Genomic DNA, 21,787 nt, shown 5'->3' with positions numbered 1-21,787 from the left:
GAGTCCTGCATTTAATGGCATGCACTTCACTACCTTTCAACTCCAATGGTTTGTATGGTCACTAAGGGCACTTAAGGATGGGCCATTGGCAGAACTCTAATATGTCGCCTGAGACAGGCACACAGAGGGCATTGCTGTTGACAAAGACAAGTGAAACTGGAGACACACAGTGACAGTTCCCCATTGCTACAGACAAGGACCTTACTGAGAACCCCAAAAATGAATGGCCCTATTACATAAGAATTCCATTCTTTCTCAAGTCATTCATTCACTCTTTGGTAATCTACTGTGGTATAGTTACATTATGTAAGATGTCAGATAACACTTGTTGTTGTTCTTAGGTTTTCCAACATTAATTTAACTAGTCATGGTCTATTGGCCGAATATTCAAAACACCTCTGAAGGGTGGGGGGGGGGGCAGTAGGTCTATTGTGGCCTTTTTAGTGTGATATGATATACCATTAAATTAGTAATTGTGTTTCCATGTCAGCTTTATTGTTATTCTACACCTAACCTGTCCTCTGATGATTTGTTCGCATTCACAGTTCTCAGCTAAACAGTGGCAAGGAGCTCAACATAAGTGTGAAAGTGGTGACATCTAGTGCCAAAAATGGTTAATGAGCGGTTTGAACGAAAGTAACCAATGGGCCTGTTGTTCACTCAGAACTGTTTATCTTGACCAATCAGTGCATACGATGTTGTTCTTAGTTTTAAAATAGATGGCATTCATTGTCTTGTAAATCTGGATCCAATATTAGGCAACATTTATCTATAAAATTCAAACATTCTCGACGTTTCATGTAAGTATTAATTTAACTGGTTGTTTATCTAGCTAGCTACATATCTCATAGTATTCACATTGAGTACGCCAAGGCTCTCGTTGCAAGCCCCTCGTGCAACTTGCTGTGTATAGCTAACAACAGTAAGCTTGCTATGCTAAGTACTTTGCTGGGGAAGACAGCTTGCTAACGAGTCATTGTTGTTGGTAGATATGTCTCAAATGTACATTGCAATACGTGAACAAGTTTCTTGCAAACAGTCTACACGGTGAACAACAAAAAAGCTATATAGAAAGCCACACTCCGTACGGTAGGACGTGTATGAGCATAATAGCTCTGGTCCATGGCGTTACGTGCGGCTGAGCCTTCTCTATGAAGTTCTTCAACATCACCTTTCCAGAATTTTGTTTAGGGATGGCTTCAATATACTTTTGTTACTCGCCAAATAGTGATGAGAGACTTCTCACCAAAGTAAAGATGTTGGTAGTGTGTGGACGAACTGTTATCTGTTAGCTTCGACCGCAACTAAGGATTCTGAGGGGACATTGCATTGGAAGGGTGTTGGGGGTCAAAATGAAACTTTGGTTCTGGTGTTGTACTTTGTATCCCGTGTTATAGAGCAACTTTTCAGGAACACAGAACACTTTTTTTCTCACGAGGATATGACTTATTTAGGTCAATATACCTAAATAAATAAATAAAATGCATTGTTGGAAGGGCTGTAAGTAAGCATTGCACGGTAATGTCTACACCTGTTGTATTCGGCGCATGTGGCAAATACAATTTGATTTGATTTGACATATACTCTTAAGGTGGTCCTTATGTTCTTTTCAGAGAGAGACTGGCTCTGGCAGCCAAAACAGCCAAATACTCCATCTAAAAGTGCATCGAATCTCAATTGCGATACGGCCCTTTACTTTCATATCACATCAAAATATTTTCACAAATGCAAAATACACACTTTGTACACTGTTTTAACCAGCTTTATCACAGTTGCAGCCAACAGTATTTTTCAGTGACAACACGTTTCTGGCGGCCTTCTGTTACACACAGGTGTTCAGAGCATTTCGAATAGCTAATTAGCACAGGTGGTCCTCTGGCTTACTTAAACACGCGATGTAACATGGAGATGGCTGTGTGGGAACACTAACCCTATAAAATTCTGTATTGTCAAAGTTGCGTCAATTCAAATCTGGCATTAGGAACAAAAGAGGTCAATACACGTCTTCTAAATAGACAGACTAGTATTTTAATTAATGCAAAACCTTCAATAGTAAATATGATGTTCGTATATACGGGCTCCTTGAAATACCTCGCAGGGCAGACAGAGAACTAATCCATTGTTTCAGATTGTTCTTCAAATACTCTTGACAGTTCTCAGTTCCCGCTCTCTGCTGGCCAATCAGAGTAGAGGCTGAGCGTGGTTTAGACTTACTCAGCCTATCCGTTGACGCACGGGCTAGTCCCAGACCCTTGGCGCATCCCGGTTGCCAGGCATAAGTTTATCATAACAACCTGTCATGGTGAGAAGAGCCAGCTCCCCTAGACACCATTCCTACGTCCAAGGAAGGTTCACAGATCACAAAGGACCAGTATAGTCTAGTATTTGGAGACACAAATTCTTATCTCATTTTACCCCCTAAAACAGCTCTTCACATCAATCACAGCTTGCCAGGTGACACAACCCACATCAGCACAGTCTAGAATGCATTCTTTCTAAGTTAGTCATCCCATCAATTATGAGAATAAAAATTAATACAATTAAGTTTTTTGGAAAATTATTTATTGCTGATATGAAAGATAAGGTCCTTGTGCCTACAAAACCAGAGGGTTGGGGCTCTTTACAAACCCCCCCCATACAGAAGAGGCCTTCCTCCAATGACTCTTATGTGTAATGTAATGGAAGTGAGAGTCATGATCAAGAGCTAGGACTTGCTATGAGATATCTTATTTTCATGTGATCAGAAAAGGTAAAAAGGTAGCGGACAGGTCAATGATTGATTCCCTTGTCAATAAGGCACCAAATCACCTGTCTGGAATCTTAAATTCCAAATAGAATTGTATTTCTTACATGCTTCCTAAACAACAGGTGTAGACCAACAGTGAAATGCTTACTTTCGGGGTCCTTTTCCGATAATGCAGAGTTAAAGATAAAATTAAAATATAAATAGTGACACAAGGAATTAATAATGAGTAAAAATAACAATGTCTATATACAGGGAGTACCAGTACCGAGTTGATGTGCAGGGGTACGAGGTAACTGAGGTAGCTATCTACAATGGGGAGAACAAGTATTTGATACACTGCCGATTTTTGCAGGTTTACCTGCAAAGAGGTCTGTGTAGAGGTCTGTAATTTATATCATAGGTACACTTCGACTCTGAGAGACGGAATCTAAAACAAAAATTCAGAAAATCACATTGTATGATTTTTAAGTAATTAATTTGCATTTTATTGCATGATATAAGTATTTGATACATCAGAAAAGCAGAACTTAATATTTGGTACAGAAACCTTTGTTTGCAATTACAGAGATCATACGTTTCCTGTAGGTCTTGACCAGGTTTGCACAGACTGCAGCAGGGATTTTGGCCCACTCCTCCATACAGACCTTCTCCAGATCCTTCAGGTTTCGGGGCTGTCGCTGGGCAATATGGACTTTCAGCTCCCTCCAAAGATGTTCTATTGGGTTCAGGTCTGGAGACTGGTTAGGCCATTCCAGGACCTTGAGATGCTTCTTACGGAGCCACTCCTTAGTTGCCCTGGCTGTGTGTTTCGGGTCGTTTTCATGCTGGAAGACCCAGCCACGACCGATCTTCAATGCGCTTACTGAGGGAAGGAGGTTGTTGGCCAAGATCTCGCGATACATGGCCCCATCCATCCTCCTCTCAATACGGTGCAGTCGTCCTGTCCCCTTTGCAGAAAAGCATCCCCAAAGAATGATGTTTCCACCTCCATGCTTCACGGTTAGGATGGTGTTCTTGGGGTTGTACTCATCCTTCTTCTTCCTCCAAACACAGCGAGTGGAGTTTAGACCAAAAAGCTCTATTTTTGCCCCATCAGACCACATGACCTTCTCCCATTCCTCTTCTGGATCATCCAGATGGTCATTGGCAAACTTCAGACGGGCCTGGACATGCGCTGGCTTGAGCAGGGGGACCTTGCGTGCGCTGCAGGATTTTAATCCATGACGGCGTAGTGTGTTACTAATGGTTTTCTTTGAGACTGTGGTCCCAGCTCTCTTCAGGTCATTGACCAGGTCCTGCCGTGTAGTTCTGGGCTGATCCCTCACCTTCCTCATGATCATTGATGCCTCACGAGGTGAGATCTTGCATGGAGCCCCAGACCGAGGGTGATTGACTGTCATCTTAAACTTCTTCAATTTTCTAATAATTGCGCCAACAGTTGTTGCCTTCTCACCAAGCTGCTCGCCTATTGTCCTGTAGCCCATCCCAGCCTTGTGCAGGTCTACAATTTTATCCCTGATGTCCTTACACAGCTCTCTGGTCTTGGCCATTGTGGAGAGGTTGGAGTCTGTTTGATTGAGTGTGTGGACAGGTGTCTTTTATACAGGTAACGAGTTCAAACAGGTGCAGTTAATACAGGTAATGAGTGGAGAACAGGAGGGCTTCTTAAAGAAAAACGAACAGGTCTGTGAGAGCCGGAATTCTTACTGGTTGGTAGGTGATCAAATACTTATGTCATGCAATAAAATGCAAATTAATTACTTAAAAATCATACAATGTGATTTTCTGGATTTTTGTTTTAGATTCCGTCTCTCACAGTTGAAGTGTACCTATGATCAAAATTACAGACCTCTACATGCTTTGTAAGTAGGAAAACCTGCAAAATCGGCAGTGTATCAAATACTTGTTCTCCCCACTGTACATATAGGTAGGGGTAAAGTGACTAGGCAACAGGATAGATAAGAATGAGCTGTAGCAGCAGCGTATGTGTAGCAGTAACAGCAGAGTGTGTGTGTCGTCAGAATGCATGTGGGCGCATGTGATGTGTGTGTGTGGACGTATGTAGTGTGTGTGTGTGTTGGGGTGTAAGTATGTGTGTGGGTAGAGTCCAGTGTGTGTGCATAGTCAGTGCAAAAGAGTTTGTTAATAAAAAGGGTGACTGCAGGTAGCCCGGGTAGCCATTTGATTAGCTATTTAGCAGCCTTGTTTAGCAGTCTTATGGCTTGGTGGTAGAAGCTGTTCAGGGTCCTGTTGGTTGCACACTGGTACCGCTTGCCAAGTGGTAGCAAAGAGAACAGTCTATGGCTTTGGTGGCTGGAGTCTTTGACAATTTTTTGGGCCCTTTCTTAGACCCTTAGACACCGCCTGATGTAAAGGTGCTGGATGGCAGGGAGCTCAGCCCCAGTGATGTACTGGGCCGTATTCACCATCCTCTGTAGCGCCTTGCAATCGGGTGCCTTACAGTTGTTGTACCGAGCAGTGATGCAGCCAGTCAAGATACTCTCAATGGTGCAGCTGTAGAGCTAGTTGAGGATCTGAGGGCCCATGCCAAGTCTTTTTTTAGCCTCCTGAGGGGGAAGAGGTGCTGTCGTGCCCTCTTCACAACTGTGTGGGTGTGTGTGGACCATGTTAATTCCTTAGTGATGTGGACGCAGGAACTTGAAGGTCTCGACCCACTCCACTACAGCCCCGTCGATGTAGATGGGGGCGTGCTCGCCCCTCTGTTTCCTGTAGTCCACGATCAGCTCCTTTGTCTTGCTGACGTTGAGGGAAAGGTTGTTGTCCTGGCACCACACTGCCAGGTCTCTGACCTCCTCCCTATAGGCTGCCTCATCGTCGTCGGTGATCAGTCCTACCATCGTCGTGTCGTCAGCAAACTTCAGCGGCCACACAGTCGTGGATGAACAGGGAGTACAGGAGGGGACTAAGCACACGCCCTGAGGGGCCCCTGTGTTGATGGTCAGGGTGGTGGATGTGATGTTGCCTACCCTCACCGCCTGGGGGCGGCCTGTCAGGAAGACCAGAATCTAGTTGCAGAGGGAGGTGTTCAGAATTCAACACTTTTTGTCCAATATCTCAAGATACAGTGGTCATATTGTTATGACATTTTCAGGGCTGATGATTTCAAATAAAAGTAAAATACACACACACCAGGGGTGGTAACAGATTACATATAATTGGGATTTTCATGAACAAAAAGCAGAGTTACTATTTACCAATTAGTAACGTTTTGGCTGTATATGTCACAGTTCTGTTGTATTCAGTAGCCCAAATGATTAGGCCTAGAGAGACAAATAATATGCCCAACTCTGCGCCCTTGCCACCTGCATGCGCACACAGACACAGGGGTAGAAGGATTACTTTATCCTATCCCAGGTATTCCTTAAAGAGGTGGGGTTTCAAATGTCTCCGGAATGTGGTGAGTGACTCCGCTGTCCTGGCGTCGTGAGGGAGCTTGTTCCACCATTGGGGTGCCAGAGCAGCGAACAGTTTTGACTGGGCTGAGCGGGAACTATGCTTCCGCAGAGGAAGGGGAGCCAGCAGGCCAGAGGTGGATGAACGCAATGCCCTCGTTTGGGTGTAGGGACTGATCAGAGCCTGAAGGTACGGAGGTGCCGTTCCCCTCACTGCACCATAGGCAAGGACCATGGTCTTGTAACGGATGCGAGCTTCAACTGGAAGCCAGTGGAGTGTGCGGAGGAGGGGGGTGACGTGAGAGAACTTGGGAAGGTTGAACACCAGACGGGCTGCGGCATTCTGGATGAGTTGTAGGGGTTTAATGGCACAGGCAGGGAGCCCAGCCAACAGCGAGTTGCAGTAATCCAGACGGGAGCTGACAAGTGCCTGGATTAGGACCTGTGCCGCTTCCTGTGTAAGGCAGGGTCGTACTCTCCGAATGTTGTAGAGCATGAACCTGCAGGATCGGGTCACCGCCTTGATGTTAGCGGAGAACGACAGGGTGTTGTCCAGGGTCACGCCAAGGCTCTTCGCACTCTGGGAGGAGGACACAACAGAGTTGTCAACCGTGATGGCGAGATCATGGAACGGGCAGTCCTTCCCCGGGAGGAAGAGCAGCTCCGTCTTGCCAGGGTTCAGCTTGAGGTGGTGATCCGTCATCCATACTGATATGTCGGCCAGACATGCAGAGATGCGATTCGTCACCTGGTTATCAGAAGGGGGAAAGGAGAAGATTAGTTGTGCGTAGCATCGTCAGCGTAGCAATGATAGGAGAGGCCATGTGAGGATATGACAGAGCCAAGTGACTTGGTGTATAGGGAGAAAAGGAGAGGGCCTAGAACTGAGCCCTGGGGGACACCAGTGGTGAGAGCACGTGGTGCGAAGACAGCTTCTCGCCACGCCACTTGGTAGGAGCGACCGGTCAGGTAGGACACAATCCAGGAGTGAGCCGCGCCGGAGATGCCCAGCTCGGAGAGGGTGGAGAGGAGGATCTGATGGTTCACAGTATCAAAGGCAGCAGACAGGTCTAGAAGGACAAGAGCAATTTATCCTACAATTTCTACAGTTCTGCGTGCACGTTATGATTTTCATATACTCATTTTCGTGGAGCACTCGTACCCTATAGGCCAATGCAGCATTGCACTTTCACACCGAGGATTGGTGATTATGGAGGGGGAGTTTGATGGAAAGATTTTTCATATAGCTTACTGTGAGGAACTATAGTTGTAATATATTATCATTTGCAGCAGCAGGCCAGGTAGTTATATCCATGCTCAGGCGTACACGCTCCCTCAACATTATCAGGACAGAGAAACCAGACACATGCTCATTGCTCACATGGCGCATTCCAAACAAAAGACAATGAAAAAATTGACACATCTAGTAAATTATGGTTATGAAATAAACCAAAACTTGTTTCTCACAAGGGGAGCAGGTTGTGAACTCTGCAAACAACGTTTCCAATCCGAGAATGAAATTAATGTGGCCAAATTGCAGGCTTCCCAAATAGGCATAGGCTTACGAGCTTGTGATTTGAAACAATCAACAGCTATTTGTTTAAAGAAGCTAATGATCCTCGATTCCTCTGTGGCTAAGTCATGCTTTCTGGTGAAGTATTTTGAAGTATTTTATTTATTTCTGTATAGAAAGGAGTAATTACACTGTATAGAAATAAGTATTTACACTGAACAAAAATGGAAACGCAACATGCAACAATTTCAACGTTTTTACTGAGTTACAGTTCATATAAGGAAATCAGTCAATTTAAATAAATTAATTAGGCCCTAATCGATGGATTTCACATGACTTGGAATACAGATATGCATCTGTTGGTAACATCTCCTTCACATAGAGTTGATCAGGCTGTTGATTGTGGAATGTTGTCCCATCCTCTAAAGTGGCTGTATGAAGTTGCCGGATTTTGGCGGGAACTGGAACACGCTGTCGTACACATCGATCCAGATTATCCCAAACATGCTCAATGGGTGACATGTCGGGAGAGTATGCAGGCCATGGAAGAACTGGGACATTTTCAGCTTCCAGGAATTATGTATAGATCCTTGCGACATGGGGCCGTACATTATTATGCTGAAACATGAGGTGATGGCGGCGGATGAATGGCACAAAAATGGGCCTCTGGATCTTGTCACGGTATCTCTGTGCATTCAAATTACCATCGATAAAATGCAATTGTGTTTGTTGTCAGTAGCTTATGCCTGCACATACCATTACCCCACTGCCACCATGGGGCATTCTGTTCACAATGTTGACATCAGCAAACTGCTCGCCCACACTACACCATACATGTAAACCGAGATTCATCCTTGATGAGCACACTTCTCCGGCGTGCCAGTAGCCATCGAAGGTGAGCATTTGCTCACTGAAGTCGGTTATGATGCCGAACTGCAGTCAGGTCAAGACCCTGGTGAGGACGACAAGCAGTCAGATGAACTTCCCTGAGATGGTTTTTGACAGTTTGTGCAGAAATTATTTGTTTGTGCAAACCCACAGTTTCATCAGCTGTCCGGGGGGCTGGTCTCAGACGATCCTGCAGGTGAAGAAGCCGAATGTGGAGGTTCAGGGCTGGCGTGGTTACACACAGTTGTGAGGCCAGTTGAACATCCTGCCAGATTCTCTAAAACGAAGTTGGAAGCGGTTTATGGAAGAGAAATTAACATTAAGGTCTCTGGCAACAGCTCTGGTGGACATTCCTGCAGTCAGCATGCCAATTGCACGCTCCCTCAACTTGAGACATCTGTGGCATTGTGTTGTGTGACAAAAAAGGTGCACCTGTGTAATGATCTTGCGGTTTAATCAGCTTCTTGATATGCCACACCTGTCAGGTAGATGGATTATCTTGGCAAAGGAGAAATGCTCACTAACAGGGATGTAAACATTTGTGCACAACATTTGAGAGAAATTAGCTTTTTGTGCAAATGGAAAATTTATGTGATCATTTATTTCAGCTCATGAAACATGGGACCAACACTTTACATGTTGTGTTTATATATTTCTGTTCAGTTTATATAATTTTGGCAAATGTATTTCCATATACTTCCATATACACCGCTATGCCATTTCTCTCCTGTTCTATTAATATAAACTTTATTTAGTTGTCCAGAAGCCAAGCCAAAGGCACAATCCTAGTCATTAGCAACCCATCTTAGTTGTTGCATCTATAGATTCACCCTCTTTCTAAGTTTCTAACAGAGATTTTCATCTGTCACATATAGAACCGTTCTCAGGTGCGCTGTTTAGAATTATTTTCCCGCAATTTGGATTTTGGCAAATGTTTGAAAATGACGTTTGCATGTTCTGTTAAGATGTATTACCATAATATAAATGTGATTTCTGTCGTTTTGAGCACTGTTGGTGGACGCCCTAATGGGTTATGCACCCAATGCTTATGGGTCTGGTACATTTCTCAAATGGCCGACAAATTAAAATCTTCCCGGTCACGTTGTCCGGCGCCACATTTTCCTAAGGGAAACCCTGGCATGGAAAGGGTACACCCTGATGGTCATTGTAAAGCAATGCATTTCCTTCTCCATCCAAATGACCTTGTATCCATGGTTTCTGACACCTTTATCAGAATCCCACAGTTATTACCTTTCTAACAGGACTAAGCATGTGTTTGTAGGACTTCGTTATTTTCAACCGAAATGTACTTAATGAGGGTAGTAAAATGTAAACGTAATGTAGTATATAATGTTATGAGTCGTTTAGAAAATGCCACCAGAGGGCATCAGAGTTTAAGACGTTAACAAAACTCCCCCGGTCAGAAGATACTATCGTCAATAGGCGCTAAAGTAGTTAGCGTCTATGAATGGGGTAGTTTCACACAGGTCCATCTATCTTGCTGTGCAGCTGGCTAGCAGGCAGCTCACTCTGTCTCTTCTGATCCTTGGCAAATTATTTGCTGTAAACGATGCAGTTTATCCTCCCATCACTGGCACTCTTGGCATTCTCTCAACCAGCTTCACCTGGAATGCATTTCCAACAGTCTTGAAGGAGTTCCCACATATGCTGAGCACTTGTTGGCTGCTTTTCCTTCACTCTGCGGCCCGACTCATCCCAAACCATCTCAATTTGGTTGAGGTCGGGGGATTGTGGAGGCCAGGTCATCTGATGCAGCACTCCATCACTCTCCTTCTTGGTAAAATAGCCCATACACAGCCTGGAGTTGTGTTGGGTCATTGTCCTGTTGAAAAACAAATGATAGTCCCACTAAGCCCAAACCAGATGGGATGGCGTATCGCTGCAGAATGCTGTGGTAGCCATGCTGGTTAAGTGTGCCTTGAATTCTAAATAAATCACAGACAGTGTTACCAGCAAAGCACCCCCACACAATCACACCTCCTCCTCCATGCTTTACGGTGGGAAATACACATGCGGAGATCATCCGTTCACCCACACAGATTTCCACCGGTCTAATGTCCATTGCTCATGTTTCTTGGCCCAAGCAAGTCTCTTCTTCTTATTGGTGTCCTTTTACTAATGGTTTCTTTGCAGCAATTCGACCATGAAGGCCTGATTTCACACAGTCTACTCTGAACAGTTGATGTTGAGATGTCTGTTACTTGAACACTGTGAAGCATTTATTTGGGCTGAAAATTCTGAGGCTGGTAACTCTAATGAACTTATCCTTTGCAGCAGAGGTAACTCTGGGTCTTCCATTCCTGTGGCGGTCCAGTTTCATCATAGCGCTTGATGGTTTTTGCGACTGCACTTGAAGAAACTTTCAAAGTTCTTGAAATGTTCCAGATTGACTGACCATCATGTCTTAAAGTAATAATGGACTGTCGTTTCTCTTTGCTTATTTGAGCTGTTCTTGCCATAATATGGACTTGGTCTTTTACCAAATAGGGCGATCTTCTGTATACCCCCCCTACCTTGTCACAACACAACTGATTGGCTCAAACGCATTAAGAAAGAAAGAAATTCCACAAATTAACTTTTAAGAAGGCACACCTGTTAATTGAAATGCAATCCAGGTGATTACCGCATAAAGCTGGTTGAGAGAATGCCAAGAGTGTGCAAAGCTGTCATGAAGGCAAAGGGTGGCTATTTGAAGAATCTCTATATAAAATATATTTTGATTTGTTTAACACATTTTTTGGTTACTACATGTGTTATTTCATAGTTTTGATGTCTTCACTATTATTCTACAATGTAGAAAATAGTATTAAAAAAAATAAAGACCCTTGAATGAGTCGGTGTTCTAAAACTTTTCACCTGTGGTAAATTCAATTGATTGGACATGATTTGGAAAGGCACACACCTGTCTTCATAAGCAAAAACCAATCCGTGAAGTCGAAGGAATTGTCCGTAGAGCTCCCAGACAGGATTGTGTCGAGGCACAGTTCTGGGGAAGGGTACCAAAAAATGTCTGCTGCATTGAAGGTCCCCAAGAACACAGTGTCCTCCATCATTCTTAAATGGAAGAAGTTTGGAACCACCAAGACTCTTCCTAGAGCTGGCCGCCCGGCCAAACTGAGCAATCGGGGGAGAAGGGCCATGGTCAGGGAGGTGACCAAAAACCCGATGGTCACTCTGACAGAGCTCCAGAGTTCCTCTGTGGAGATGGGAGAACCTTCCAGAAGGACAACCATCTCTGCAGCACTCCACCAATCAGGCCTTTATGGTAGAGTGGCCAGACGGAAGCCACTCCTCAGTAAAAGGCATATGACAGCCCGCTTGGAGTTTGCCGAAAGGCACCTCTAAAGACTCTCAGACCATGAGAAACAAGATTCTCTCGTCTGATGAAACCAAGACTGAACTCTTTGGCCTGAATGCCAAGCGTCACATCTGGAGGAAACCTGGCACCATCCCTACGGTGAAGCATGGTGGTGGCAGCATCATGCTGTGGGGATGTTTTTCAGCGGCATGGACTGGGAGACTAGTCAGGATCGAGGGAAAGATGAACGGAGCAAAGTACAGAGAGATCCTTGATAAAAACCTGCTCCAGAGCACTCAGGACCTCAGACTGGGGTGAAGGTTCGCCTTCCAACAGGACAACGACCCTAAGCACACAGCCAAGACAACACAGGAGTGGCTTCGGGACAAGTCTCTGTATGTCCATGATTGGCCCAGCCAGAGCCCCGACATGAATCCAATCGGACATCTCTGGAGAGACCTGAAAATAGCTGTGCAGCGATGCTTCCCATCCAACCTGACAGAGTTTGAGAGGATCTGCAGAAAAGAATGGGAGAAACTCCCCAAATACAGGTGTGCCAAGCTTGTAGCATCGTACCCAAGAAGACTCGAGGCTGTAATCGCTGCCAAAGGTGCTTCAACAAAGTACTGAGTAAGGGGATTGAATACTTAATGTAAATGTTGTTTTTCTTATACATTTGCAAAAATATCTAAAAACCTGTTTTTGCTTTGTCCTTATGGGGTATTGTATGTAGATTTGATGAGAAAAACAACAATTTAATCAATTTTAAAATAAGGCTGTAACGTAACAAAATGTGGAAAAGGTCAAGGGGTCTGAATACTTTCCCAATGCAGTCGACGTTTCATGTAAGTATTAATTTAACTGGTCATGTATCTATTTAGCTAAGTATTATAGTATTCATATTGAGTGCAACAGGGCTCTCATTGCAAGCCCGTCGTGCAACTTGCCTGCAGATTGCTAACATTAGCTAGCTAGCTAATAACAGTAAGCTTGCTAGCTAGCTACTTTGCTGGGGAAGACTGCTTGCTAGCTAGTCATTGTTGTTGGTAGATATGTCTCAAATGTACATTGTAATACGTGAACAACTTTCTTGCAAACAGTCTACAAGGTGAACAACAACAATCTAGCTAGAAGGCCACACTCAGTACGGTAGGATGTGCATGCATAGTAGCTCTGGTCCATGGCGTTACATGCGGCTGAGCCTTCATCAACATCACTTATCCAGAATTTTGTTTAGCAACTGGCCTCAATATACTTTTGTTACTCACCAAATAGTGAAAAGAGACTTCTCACCAATGTAAAGATGTTGGTAGTGTGTGGACGAACTGTTCTCTGTTGACTTCGACTGCAACTAAGGATGCTGCTGGGATCATTGGGCTTATGTCCTGTCAGTATAGTTGCGTAGCTACGCAAAATGGTATGCAGCATCATCTGGATATGTGTGCAACAAAAGTTCAACATTCACCTTCTGCTACCATTTCTGTCTAGCCGTCTTCGCATACAATTTGAGGCATACGTTCGATAAATCCAGCGTATGCACCACACAGAACGCACTGCAACTGCCTCTTCAATGCAATGCAAAAGGCAAACGCAGCGTTCCATTCGAAATTAATGTACTTCAGGTGTACCATGACGCTGTAGGTGTGATCGAGGCGTTAGTTGCTGTTAGCTAAGGGATTCTTCTGGGACATTGCGCAGCGCTGATACAGAACCAGAATCCCTTAGTTGCAGCAGAGTCCCTTAGTTGCGGGACAGAGCTAGTTGCGGTTGAATAAGCTAGTTCTTTGTGTATGCAGGGTGTCATTTATCCAAAATACGAAATAAACTACTTTTGAACATTTTGTTTACCGCCAGACTACTTCTGGTTCATGTGCATGTGTTGGATCTGCACTACGAGCTTCATTGCGCATCCGACATGCATGGCCTTGCATCAAAGTCGTGGACCAGCAGTGTCACTAGGCACAACTTTGTGGCTACAGTTTCACCAAGAAAAACGTACATAATGGAGCTGATGCATCTTATGACATTTTCACATGCTAAAAACTCATGCATGTGTTTGATAATGTGTTTAGCTCTTGTCGGTATGAAGGTGGTCAATTTGAAACAAGCCATCCTCCAGGCTTGGAAGGAGCGTTGGAGCGACTACCAGTGGGCCATCAACATCAAAAATAACTTCCCAAAGGGAGCCACATGGGACTACCTCAACCTGGCAGGTCAGCTGACTTATGTTGATCATCCATGTAAATGCATGCGAAGTGGAAAGTAAACAATGAATTAATATGATTTCAGGGTATGAAATAAGTAATTTCTTTATTTCCCTATGTTCCAGAGGCTATTATGGAGCAGGCAATGATTGGCCCTTCTCCCAACCCACTCATCTTGTCCTACCTCAAGTATGCCATCAGTTCCCAGGTAAGGTTGACATTTTGAAACCCGTATTTTACCCTTTACATAGCGTCAAAATAGACATATACGATCTGTATTCTTTGGTTGTAGCGATATTAAAGGGTTAATCTTCATATTCTGCACATAGTAGGAAAGACAGTGTTCAAGATTTGCTGGTGGGCTTGATTTATTATGCACAATAATTACAAATTTAAACCATTGTCTTTCCTCAGATGGTGTCTTATTCAAGTGTCCTCTTAGCCATCAGTAAGGTGAGTTTGGCCTCCTTTTTCTTTCTCTCTGGCTAATACCAACTGTCTGACTGCTACTAGACATGCATACTTTCATCGGAGGACAACTTGTCTGACAAATGCCCCTGTTTCTTCCCAAGTTTGATGATTTCTCCAGAGAGCTCTGCATCAAGTCCCTGTTGGAGATTATGGACATGTTCTCCCACCGTCTCAGGTACGCATCCTTTTATATTAGTCCTTCCTTTAAATGTGGCAGTGGTGTTAGCCATGGAAAATGTTTCATCCTGGCGCTGCGTATCAAGAGATGCAACCTGACAAAGATGACATACCTTCCATTTACCATTTGTTATTAAATATGGTTAAAGCACTAATAGTTATGAGTCTGCTGGTCGAAGGATTTTCTCAGAGCATCAGAGAGTGAGTGCATTTCTGATGTCAAGTCACCTTTAGATATTGAAAAAGAATCCCCAGAATAATCCCAAACCTCAATTCTACCCCAACCCACCCTCCACCCCAGTTGCTACGGGAAGGCGGAGGAGTGCATCGGGCTTTGCCGGGCCCTGCTGGGCATTGTAGTGTGGTTGCTGACAGGCTGTGCCTGGTACTGCGAGAGGCTTAGGGAGCTGGGGCCGTCGGCCAGCACAGAAGCCAGCCTGAGGGCCTGCCAGGAGAGGCTAAGGGACCTGGTGAACAGCACCAAGAACAGGGCCCTGGTCCACATTGCACGCCTGGAGGACCAAGGTCAGTCAGGGGCTACGGAATCTTCTAAGGGGTTTTCCTATCACTACCTGTGCTTGGCTGCATATTATTTGGATCAAACTGAAATAACAACAATATATTCATATTGTTGTTGTAGCATTTGATTTGAATTAATTTCATTGGTATGTTTAACTGCACATCATATCTGAGGGCTTCGGTTTCACCCAAGTCTTGGCTCCGTCCATTGTATGTGTATTCTTTCAGTTTAGTAGGATAAATCTTATTTTGTCTTATACCGATTTTACTGATATGTTTCAAAAGCCTCCTGGACCAATGTGGAGCAAGCTTTGCTCAAAGTGACAGAGGGCCTCAGCAGTCTAACCAATCAGACACTGAGAGGCAAGCTGGAGGAGTGTATTTCATTGGTGAAGAGGTGAGAATGTAGCACTTTTGGAGCACAAGCCATTGCCTTTGTAAACAATAATTGAAGCCACAATGGCTGTTTTTTTATAATAATCTGAACTATCTTCCCCTTCAGTATTCCTACGATGCTGTCGGAACAGTCAGACCCCCTGCACCACTCGTCGTTCCCTTCGGTCCACGCCTTCATCATGCTGGAAGGAACCATGAACCTGACGGGCGAGACCCAGCCACTGGTGGAACAGCTGATGATGATCAAGAGGATGCAGGTGAGCCTTGATTGGTCTAGAGCAGGGTTTCTTAAATATGTGTCTGGAACCAAAGTGGGCCCTGGGCATGTGAGAGGTGGATCACGAGTTATGAGAATAAATCTATAATCACACACTATTTCTTCTTAATTTGGGTCACGGGAGGACGGTCTACTTATAATTTGCATCTCGAGCTGAAAAAGTTTAAGAACCCCTGGTCTAGAGTTAACGTATGCAATGCGAGTTTCACTTTTAGTTGAGGGAAATTGTAATTCAGTTTACTTCCTGAATTGACTGATTTGAAATTGAATATTGACCCAACCCCCCCAACCCTGGTGCGTTCCCCTGTGCGTTCCCCTGTGCAGCGTATCCCTGCGCCACTCTTTGTGTTGGAGATCTGGAAGGCATGTTTCACTGGCCTCATTGAGTCACCAGAGGGCACTGAAGAACTTAAGTGGACCGCCTTCACGTTCCTCAAGGTACTGGATAGTTAGTGAATGTTTTCTTTTCATTGGAGCCGATGAATTGTCACCATCTTACCATCTCTCCTCTCATCTCTAGATCCCCCAGGTTCTCCTCAGGCTGAAGAAGTATCCCCAGGGAGAGAAGGTACAGGTATAGTACTGAGTTATTCTCTTGACATCATAATGTCTGTTTCAAGTTTATTTACCAGTAATAAATACATTGGTAAAATTACTCAATCACCACTGAATGATATGAATGTAGGATAGTGAATACTGCTGGTCTAGTCTCTGTGTCAATCTGCAGCAGGACTTCATGGACGACGTGAACATTGCCTTTGAGTACCTGCTGAAGCTCACACCACTACTGGACAAGGCTGACCAGCGATGCAAGTGAGTGAAAACGAAAAACAGAACATAAGAAGCATATTATCATGTTTTATACAATGGCATTGTTGAATACTCGTTTCTGATTGGCTTGAAGGGCATGCTAGAGCGTGCATTATTTCCCTATAACGCACGGTATATCAGCACGGTAGGATTCAATGGCTATAGTTAATGCTTACATGTTCTATGTTTGAGCTGCTTTTGAAAGCAAAAGTCGAATTGAAAACATTGTTGAATTCTATTTTCATAATAGCAAGCTAGGACTGATGGTTTGGTTAGCTAAACCAAATAATTGTATAACTAGACCAAGAGACCACAGCCTGTCATTTCCAATGAGGTGGGCAGAGCTAAGCACGAGTTAGTGAGATCCTATTGGCACGTTCTAGCATACGTCTGCCTATTTCCGTTAGGGAACGCCTACTCTGTGAAGTGCAATAACTCAATTTTCCATTGCACACCTAAACAACGCAATTTTTAAAAACTTTTACAAAGGGGAAACTATACAAAACTTTGTCCATACATATAGTCGTTTTGGGAACAGAAAATTGTATTGAGAGAAAATATTTAATCAATGACAAAATGAGAGGAAGCTTCCTCTCACTACCATATTTGGTAGTGAGTGGAAACGCCAAGCGGATGCTTCACATTTACACCTCTGGTGAAATATGTCTCATTGTTCTATCTGTGGCTAAACTAGCAAGTCTGTTTGTTTGGTTGCCAAGGCAACTACTGTAGCTATCTAGTAAACTTGCTAGCTACTTCAGTGGATGTTGAACACATTTCTAGTGGCAAATGTGTTTAATTATAGCCATGGTATAAAAGGGATAATCAAGGGAAAGGGGATACCTTGCCAGCTGCACAACTGAATGCATTCAACCGAAATGTGTCTTCCGCAATTAACCCAACCCCTCTGAATCAGAGAGGTACGGTGGGGCTGCCTTAATCAATGTCCACGGCGCCCGGGGAGCAGTTGTTGTTGGGGGTTAACTGCCTTGCTCAAGGGCAAAACAGCAGATTTTTCCACCTTGCCGGCTCGGGGATTAGAACTAGCGATCTTTCAGTTACTGGCCCAACACTCCATGTCTCTTTTTTTACAGCTGCGACTGTCTAAGCATGCTACTGCAGGAGTGCAATAAGCTGGGTCTCCTATCGGACTCTAACACGACCAACCTCACTTCTAAACGGTACGTACAGGTAGCCATCCTGCCCCTTCAGATGTGTAACATCACTGGAAGAGAATGATACAGTATAAATACATCAAGTTTGGCGCTAATATCTTTCATTCTGTCTCTCCTCCTTTCACTCTTTCCTCTCACTAAATCACTGTCTGTCTGTCAGTCTCGCTCCTCTCGCTCTCTCTCGTGTGTAACCTTTTCTTCAGGGGTGAGGACAGGGAGTACGCCCCACGGCTGAAGACTGCAGAAAATGCCAACATCCAGCCCAACCCAGGCCTCATCCTGCGAGCCGAGCCCACCGTCACCAACATCCTCAAGGTCCTCCTTCTCCCAATGCCAACCTAGCCTTACAGTCAGCAGGGTCATGTTGTTCAAGAGGAGGTTCATTGCTAAATGTTTTGCTACGGTGTATCCTAATGACCACGAAGCTGACTTTTACCCGCTACTATATCCCTGGATTAGTACTGATGATAAGACTGTTAGTTCACCTCGTCCTAAAGCCATATCACACTGTCATCACTGTATCTGTCTTCCCCTGTTGTGTTAGACGGTGGACGCAGACCACTCCAAGTCTCCAGAGGGCCTGCTGGGTGTGCTGGGACACATGCTGTCTGGAAAGAGCCTGGACCTCCTCCTGGCTGCAGCCGCAGCCACGGGAAAACTCAAATCCTTCGCCCGGAAGTTCATCAAGTGAGACAGACATCAAGCCATTGACATGTATTATATTAAAGTCCATTAGGACAGTTCAATCCACTGTATTGACAGACTCAAACTATGTTACTGTGGAGAGTCTTAAAGATACAATCTGTAATTTGGTGTTGGTTACTCCAGCCCCATTCCTCAGCTTAATAGAAAACCAAGTGGTGGGGCTGCCTTTTTGGTTGAGAAACAAATGACAGATTGTGGCTTTAAGGGCCAAATGGGAAAGTCCAAATGATGTAAGAGGGACATAATGTTATTATTATTTATTGATGCTCTGTCTTTGCTCTTCAGGCTGAATGAGTTTCCGAAGCACATCAGTGGAGAAGGATGTGAGTACATGAGTTAAGAATGTCTGACAGTTCCAGTGTTACTGAGTATGGGACTTTTTGAATGAGATTTTACATGAATGTTGGGGACTTGCTGAGTGTGGGACTTGTTGAAACAGATTTGATAGTGACATTTGTCGTGGAAATTCTAATCAATAATGAGGAGAGACAAGGTCAATCACCAATCAGGATATTACTTTATTCAAAACGTATTAATAAGGTAGTAAGTGAGGCTGGTCGACCCAACACTCTTGACTGTTGGGTTGAGAACTCTGACATACAGACAATACAAATATATTTTATAGTAAAGATACACTGTCTCAGTCTACATGACTAACAGCAGATGTGTGGAATGGGTCAAAAGGTTAGGATTTGTATGAAAGACATGAATAATTCACAGCAGACAGTATCTGCTTTGAAGACTGTTCTCATTGTGTGGAAACCAGGGTTTGGACCCCAAGACAAGGTTCTTACTAACATTATCCATACCCGAGCCATCTCTCCCTGGTACCTTACATTACACAATCACAAATTCAGGCTATGAAAATGCAGGCTCAGTCAGGTCAGAGACATCTCCCTCTCACACACCATTAATCATGAAATGGAATGTGGCTGTTGGTTTTATCACCTAGCCATCCCTAAATCAACTGCCAGGCCCAGCTTCAGAGGCTCATCTCAGTTCACACAGACACAGAAGAGAGAGTTTCTAAGAACCCTATTCTATTGCATAAAACAGTATTCAACATAATCTTCAAATTTTTTGGTGACTATTTGTTCTATCTCGTTGCAGCCAAGTCGGCCTCTGTGCGAGCCCTGCTGTTCGACATATCCTTCCTCATGCTATGTCACGTGGTGCAGACCTACGGATCAGAGGTTGGTCTCACACCTAGTACTAATGCTATCTATCATAGGGATGTAGGTAAGTATGTAGGATCAGGTCCCTCCTGTCCATGCCAAATAACAATTACACTTTTCCTGAAGAGTTTGCATCATTGTCCTGCTCTTTCAGCACACCACCACTAGGTGGCCAAACACCCAATAGCTTTCTGCCTGTGCTATCTGAGTGGCACAGCTGCAAGTGTCTTTGCCACATTTATATGATGTGTAGTATGATTCATGTAACATAAGTGTCATGGTCAAAACCTTGTCCTCATATAAATGGATGTTATGTCCCCCACTCCATATTATTATATGATATCAATCTACGTTGTGACCCCTCCAGGTGATCCTGTCGGACCCCAGCCCCTCGGGGGAGACCCCGTTCTTTGAGACGTGGCTGCAGACCTGCATGCCGGAGGAGGGCAAGACCCTGAACCCAGACCACCCCTGCTTTAGGCCGGAGTCTGGCAAGGTGGAGAGCCTGGTGGCCCTCCTCAACAACGCCACTGAGATGAAGCTAGTGTGAGTCATCTTTCACTCTAGGGTCAGAATCAGACTGGCATTCAGTGTTTCTCAGCTGCTGGGTGAATAAGGAGGAAGGAAGAAGCCCAGACTATGGTTAAAATGTTGTTCCCCATGTTCAAACTCTTTTTTATGAGCGTAATTTAAACCAGTGATTCCTTTCTGCACCTTCTCTTTTCCCTCGTAGAAATCTAGCTATTGGCATGACTCATTGTTTTCCTGAAGCTGTACTGATTGTTTTGTTCCGCTGTGTGTGTCAGTCAGATGAAGTGGCACGAGATCTGCCTCAGCACACCTGCGGCTATCTTGGAAGTGTTGAACGCCTGGGAGAACGGCGTGCTGTCTGTGGAGGCCGTGCAGGTGATTCCAGTATTATGTGTCATGGTCTATTTTGGCCTACTTTGCTCTCGAAACCATGTCGACGGTCAACCGTTGAATCACAGAAGTGAACTTGCTCTTACCATAGGGAAAATGAGTGGTCATAGCGTATGACTCTGCTGGCATCATGATTTGAGGTAGCGTGTGTGTTATTTTTTGTCACTTCCTCATTTAAACCATTCATAAAGTTCATTCATTTGTCGAATGAGCGGCCTGGAAGCATGTTCAGAGTTCACACGTCATCTTCCCCTCTTCTTTTCTCCCCTCCCCTCCCCCCTTTTCTCCCCTCCTCTCCCCCTCCCCTTTTCTCCCCTCCCCTCCCCCTCTCTCCCCCTCCCCCTCTGGCCCTCTCCCCCACCCCCTTCCTGAGTGTAGAAGATAACAGACAATATTAAGGGCAAGGTGTGCAGCATGGCTATCTGTGCTGTGGCCTGGCTGGTAGCCCATGTGAGGATGCTGGGGCTGGACGAGAGGGAGAAGCCCCAGACCATGATCCGTCAGCTCATGACCCCGCTGTACGCGGAGAACACACTGCAGTTCTACAACGAACGGTACACATACGCACACACGGATGGATGCTCGGTACACACACACAAGACCTGGGCTCAAATACATGTGTATTTGATTATTATTTAATACTTATTTTCTGTGTATTTGAGTATTTTCAATAGTACCTGGGTTAAATGCATAGGAGTGTATTTGAGTCAGTTTATTTGAGTATTTTCAAATACATGCCAATACTTTCCAAGTGTATTTCTAAATACATTCCAATATTCAACTATATATTTGTCTATTCAAATTAAACATATCTGAATACTTCAAAATGTATGTGAAAGTAATTGAGATCTTTTAAATAGTATTTGAACCCAGGTCTGACACACACATACAGCTCGCTCTACACGTTCACTGCCGCTGTACAATGGTTTAACAACCAGAGCATTAGCCTTATTGTTTAGCCGCTGAGCAGATGTCTTATCAACCAGCCACATTCTAGTTGTTTACACCAGGGGAGAATGACAGCCCCCTCTCATTGAAGCCATGGAAGTTCAAGGCCGACCGCGGTACTGCAGGCATT

The 21,787-nt window shown here is 44.5% G+C and overlaps 1 protein-coding gene across 1 annotated transcript in view; it reads left to right on the top strand.

Annotated features, from left to right (window-relative positions):
- The first annotated feature begins 688 nt into the window (after nt 1–688).
- The window catches only part of LOC311121446 (mediator of RNA polymerase II transcription subunit 24-like), a 50,983-nt gene continuing 29,884 nt past the window's right edge, over nt 689–21,787 (top strand). Inside the window, exons 1-19 of the mRNA XM_084157963.1 lie at nt 689–800; nt 13,952–14,092; nt 14,209–14,291; nt 14,498–14,536; nt 14,656–14,729; nt 15,033–15,256; nt 15,536–15,647; nt 15,753–15,903; nt 16,248–16,361; nt 16,444–16,497; nt 16,651–16,736; nt 17,828–17,914; nt 18,124–18,223; nt 18,453–18,595; nt 18,899–18,936; nt 19,724–19,806; nt 20,156–20,334; nt 20,595–20,694; nt 21,088–21,263. Coding sequence (XP_084014089.1) covers nt 13,963–14,092; nt 14,209–14,291; nt 14,498–14,536; nt 14,656–14,729; nt 15,033–15,256; nt 15,536–15,647; nt 15,753–15,903; nt 16,248–16,361; nt 16,444–16,497; nt 16,651–16,736; nt 17,828–17,914; nt 18,124–18,223; nt 18,453–18,595; nt 18,899–18,936; nt 19,724–19,806; nt 20,156–20,334; nt 20,595–20,694; nt 21,088–21,263 — 1,973 coding nt within the window. The 5' untranslated portion in view covers nt 689–800; nt 13,952–13,962. The remainder of the gene's footprint in view (nt 801–13,951; nt 14,093–14,208; nt 14,292–14,497; nt 14,537–14,655; nt 14,730–15,032; nt 15,257–15,535; nt 15,648–15,752; nt 15,904–16,247; nt 16,362–16,443; nt 16,498–16,650; nt 16,737–17,827; nt 17,915–18,123; nt 18,224–18,452; nt 18,596–18,898; nt 18,937–19,723; nt 19,807–20,155; nt 20,335–20,594; nt 20,695–21,087; nt 21,264–21,787) is intronic.

The sequence above is a fragment of the Coregonus lavaretus genome (assembly GCF_964263955.1).
Source record: "Coregonus lavaretus genome assembly, chromosome: 1".
Lineage (NCBI taxonomy): Eukaryota > Metazoa > Chordata > Actinopteri > Salmoniformes > Salmonidae > Coregonus > Coregonus lavaretus.
The sequence above is the reverse complement of the archived record's forward strand: the minus strand, read 5'-3'. Positions and strand labels throughout refer to the sequence as shown.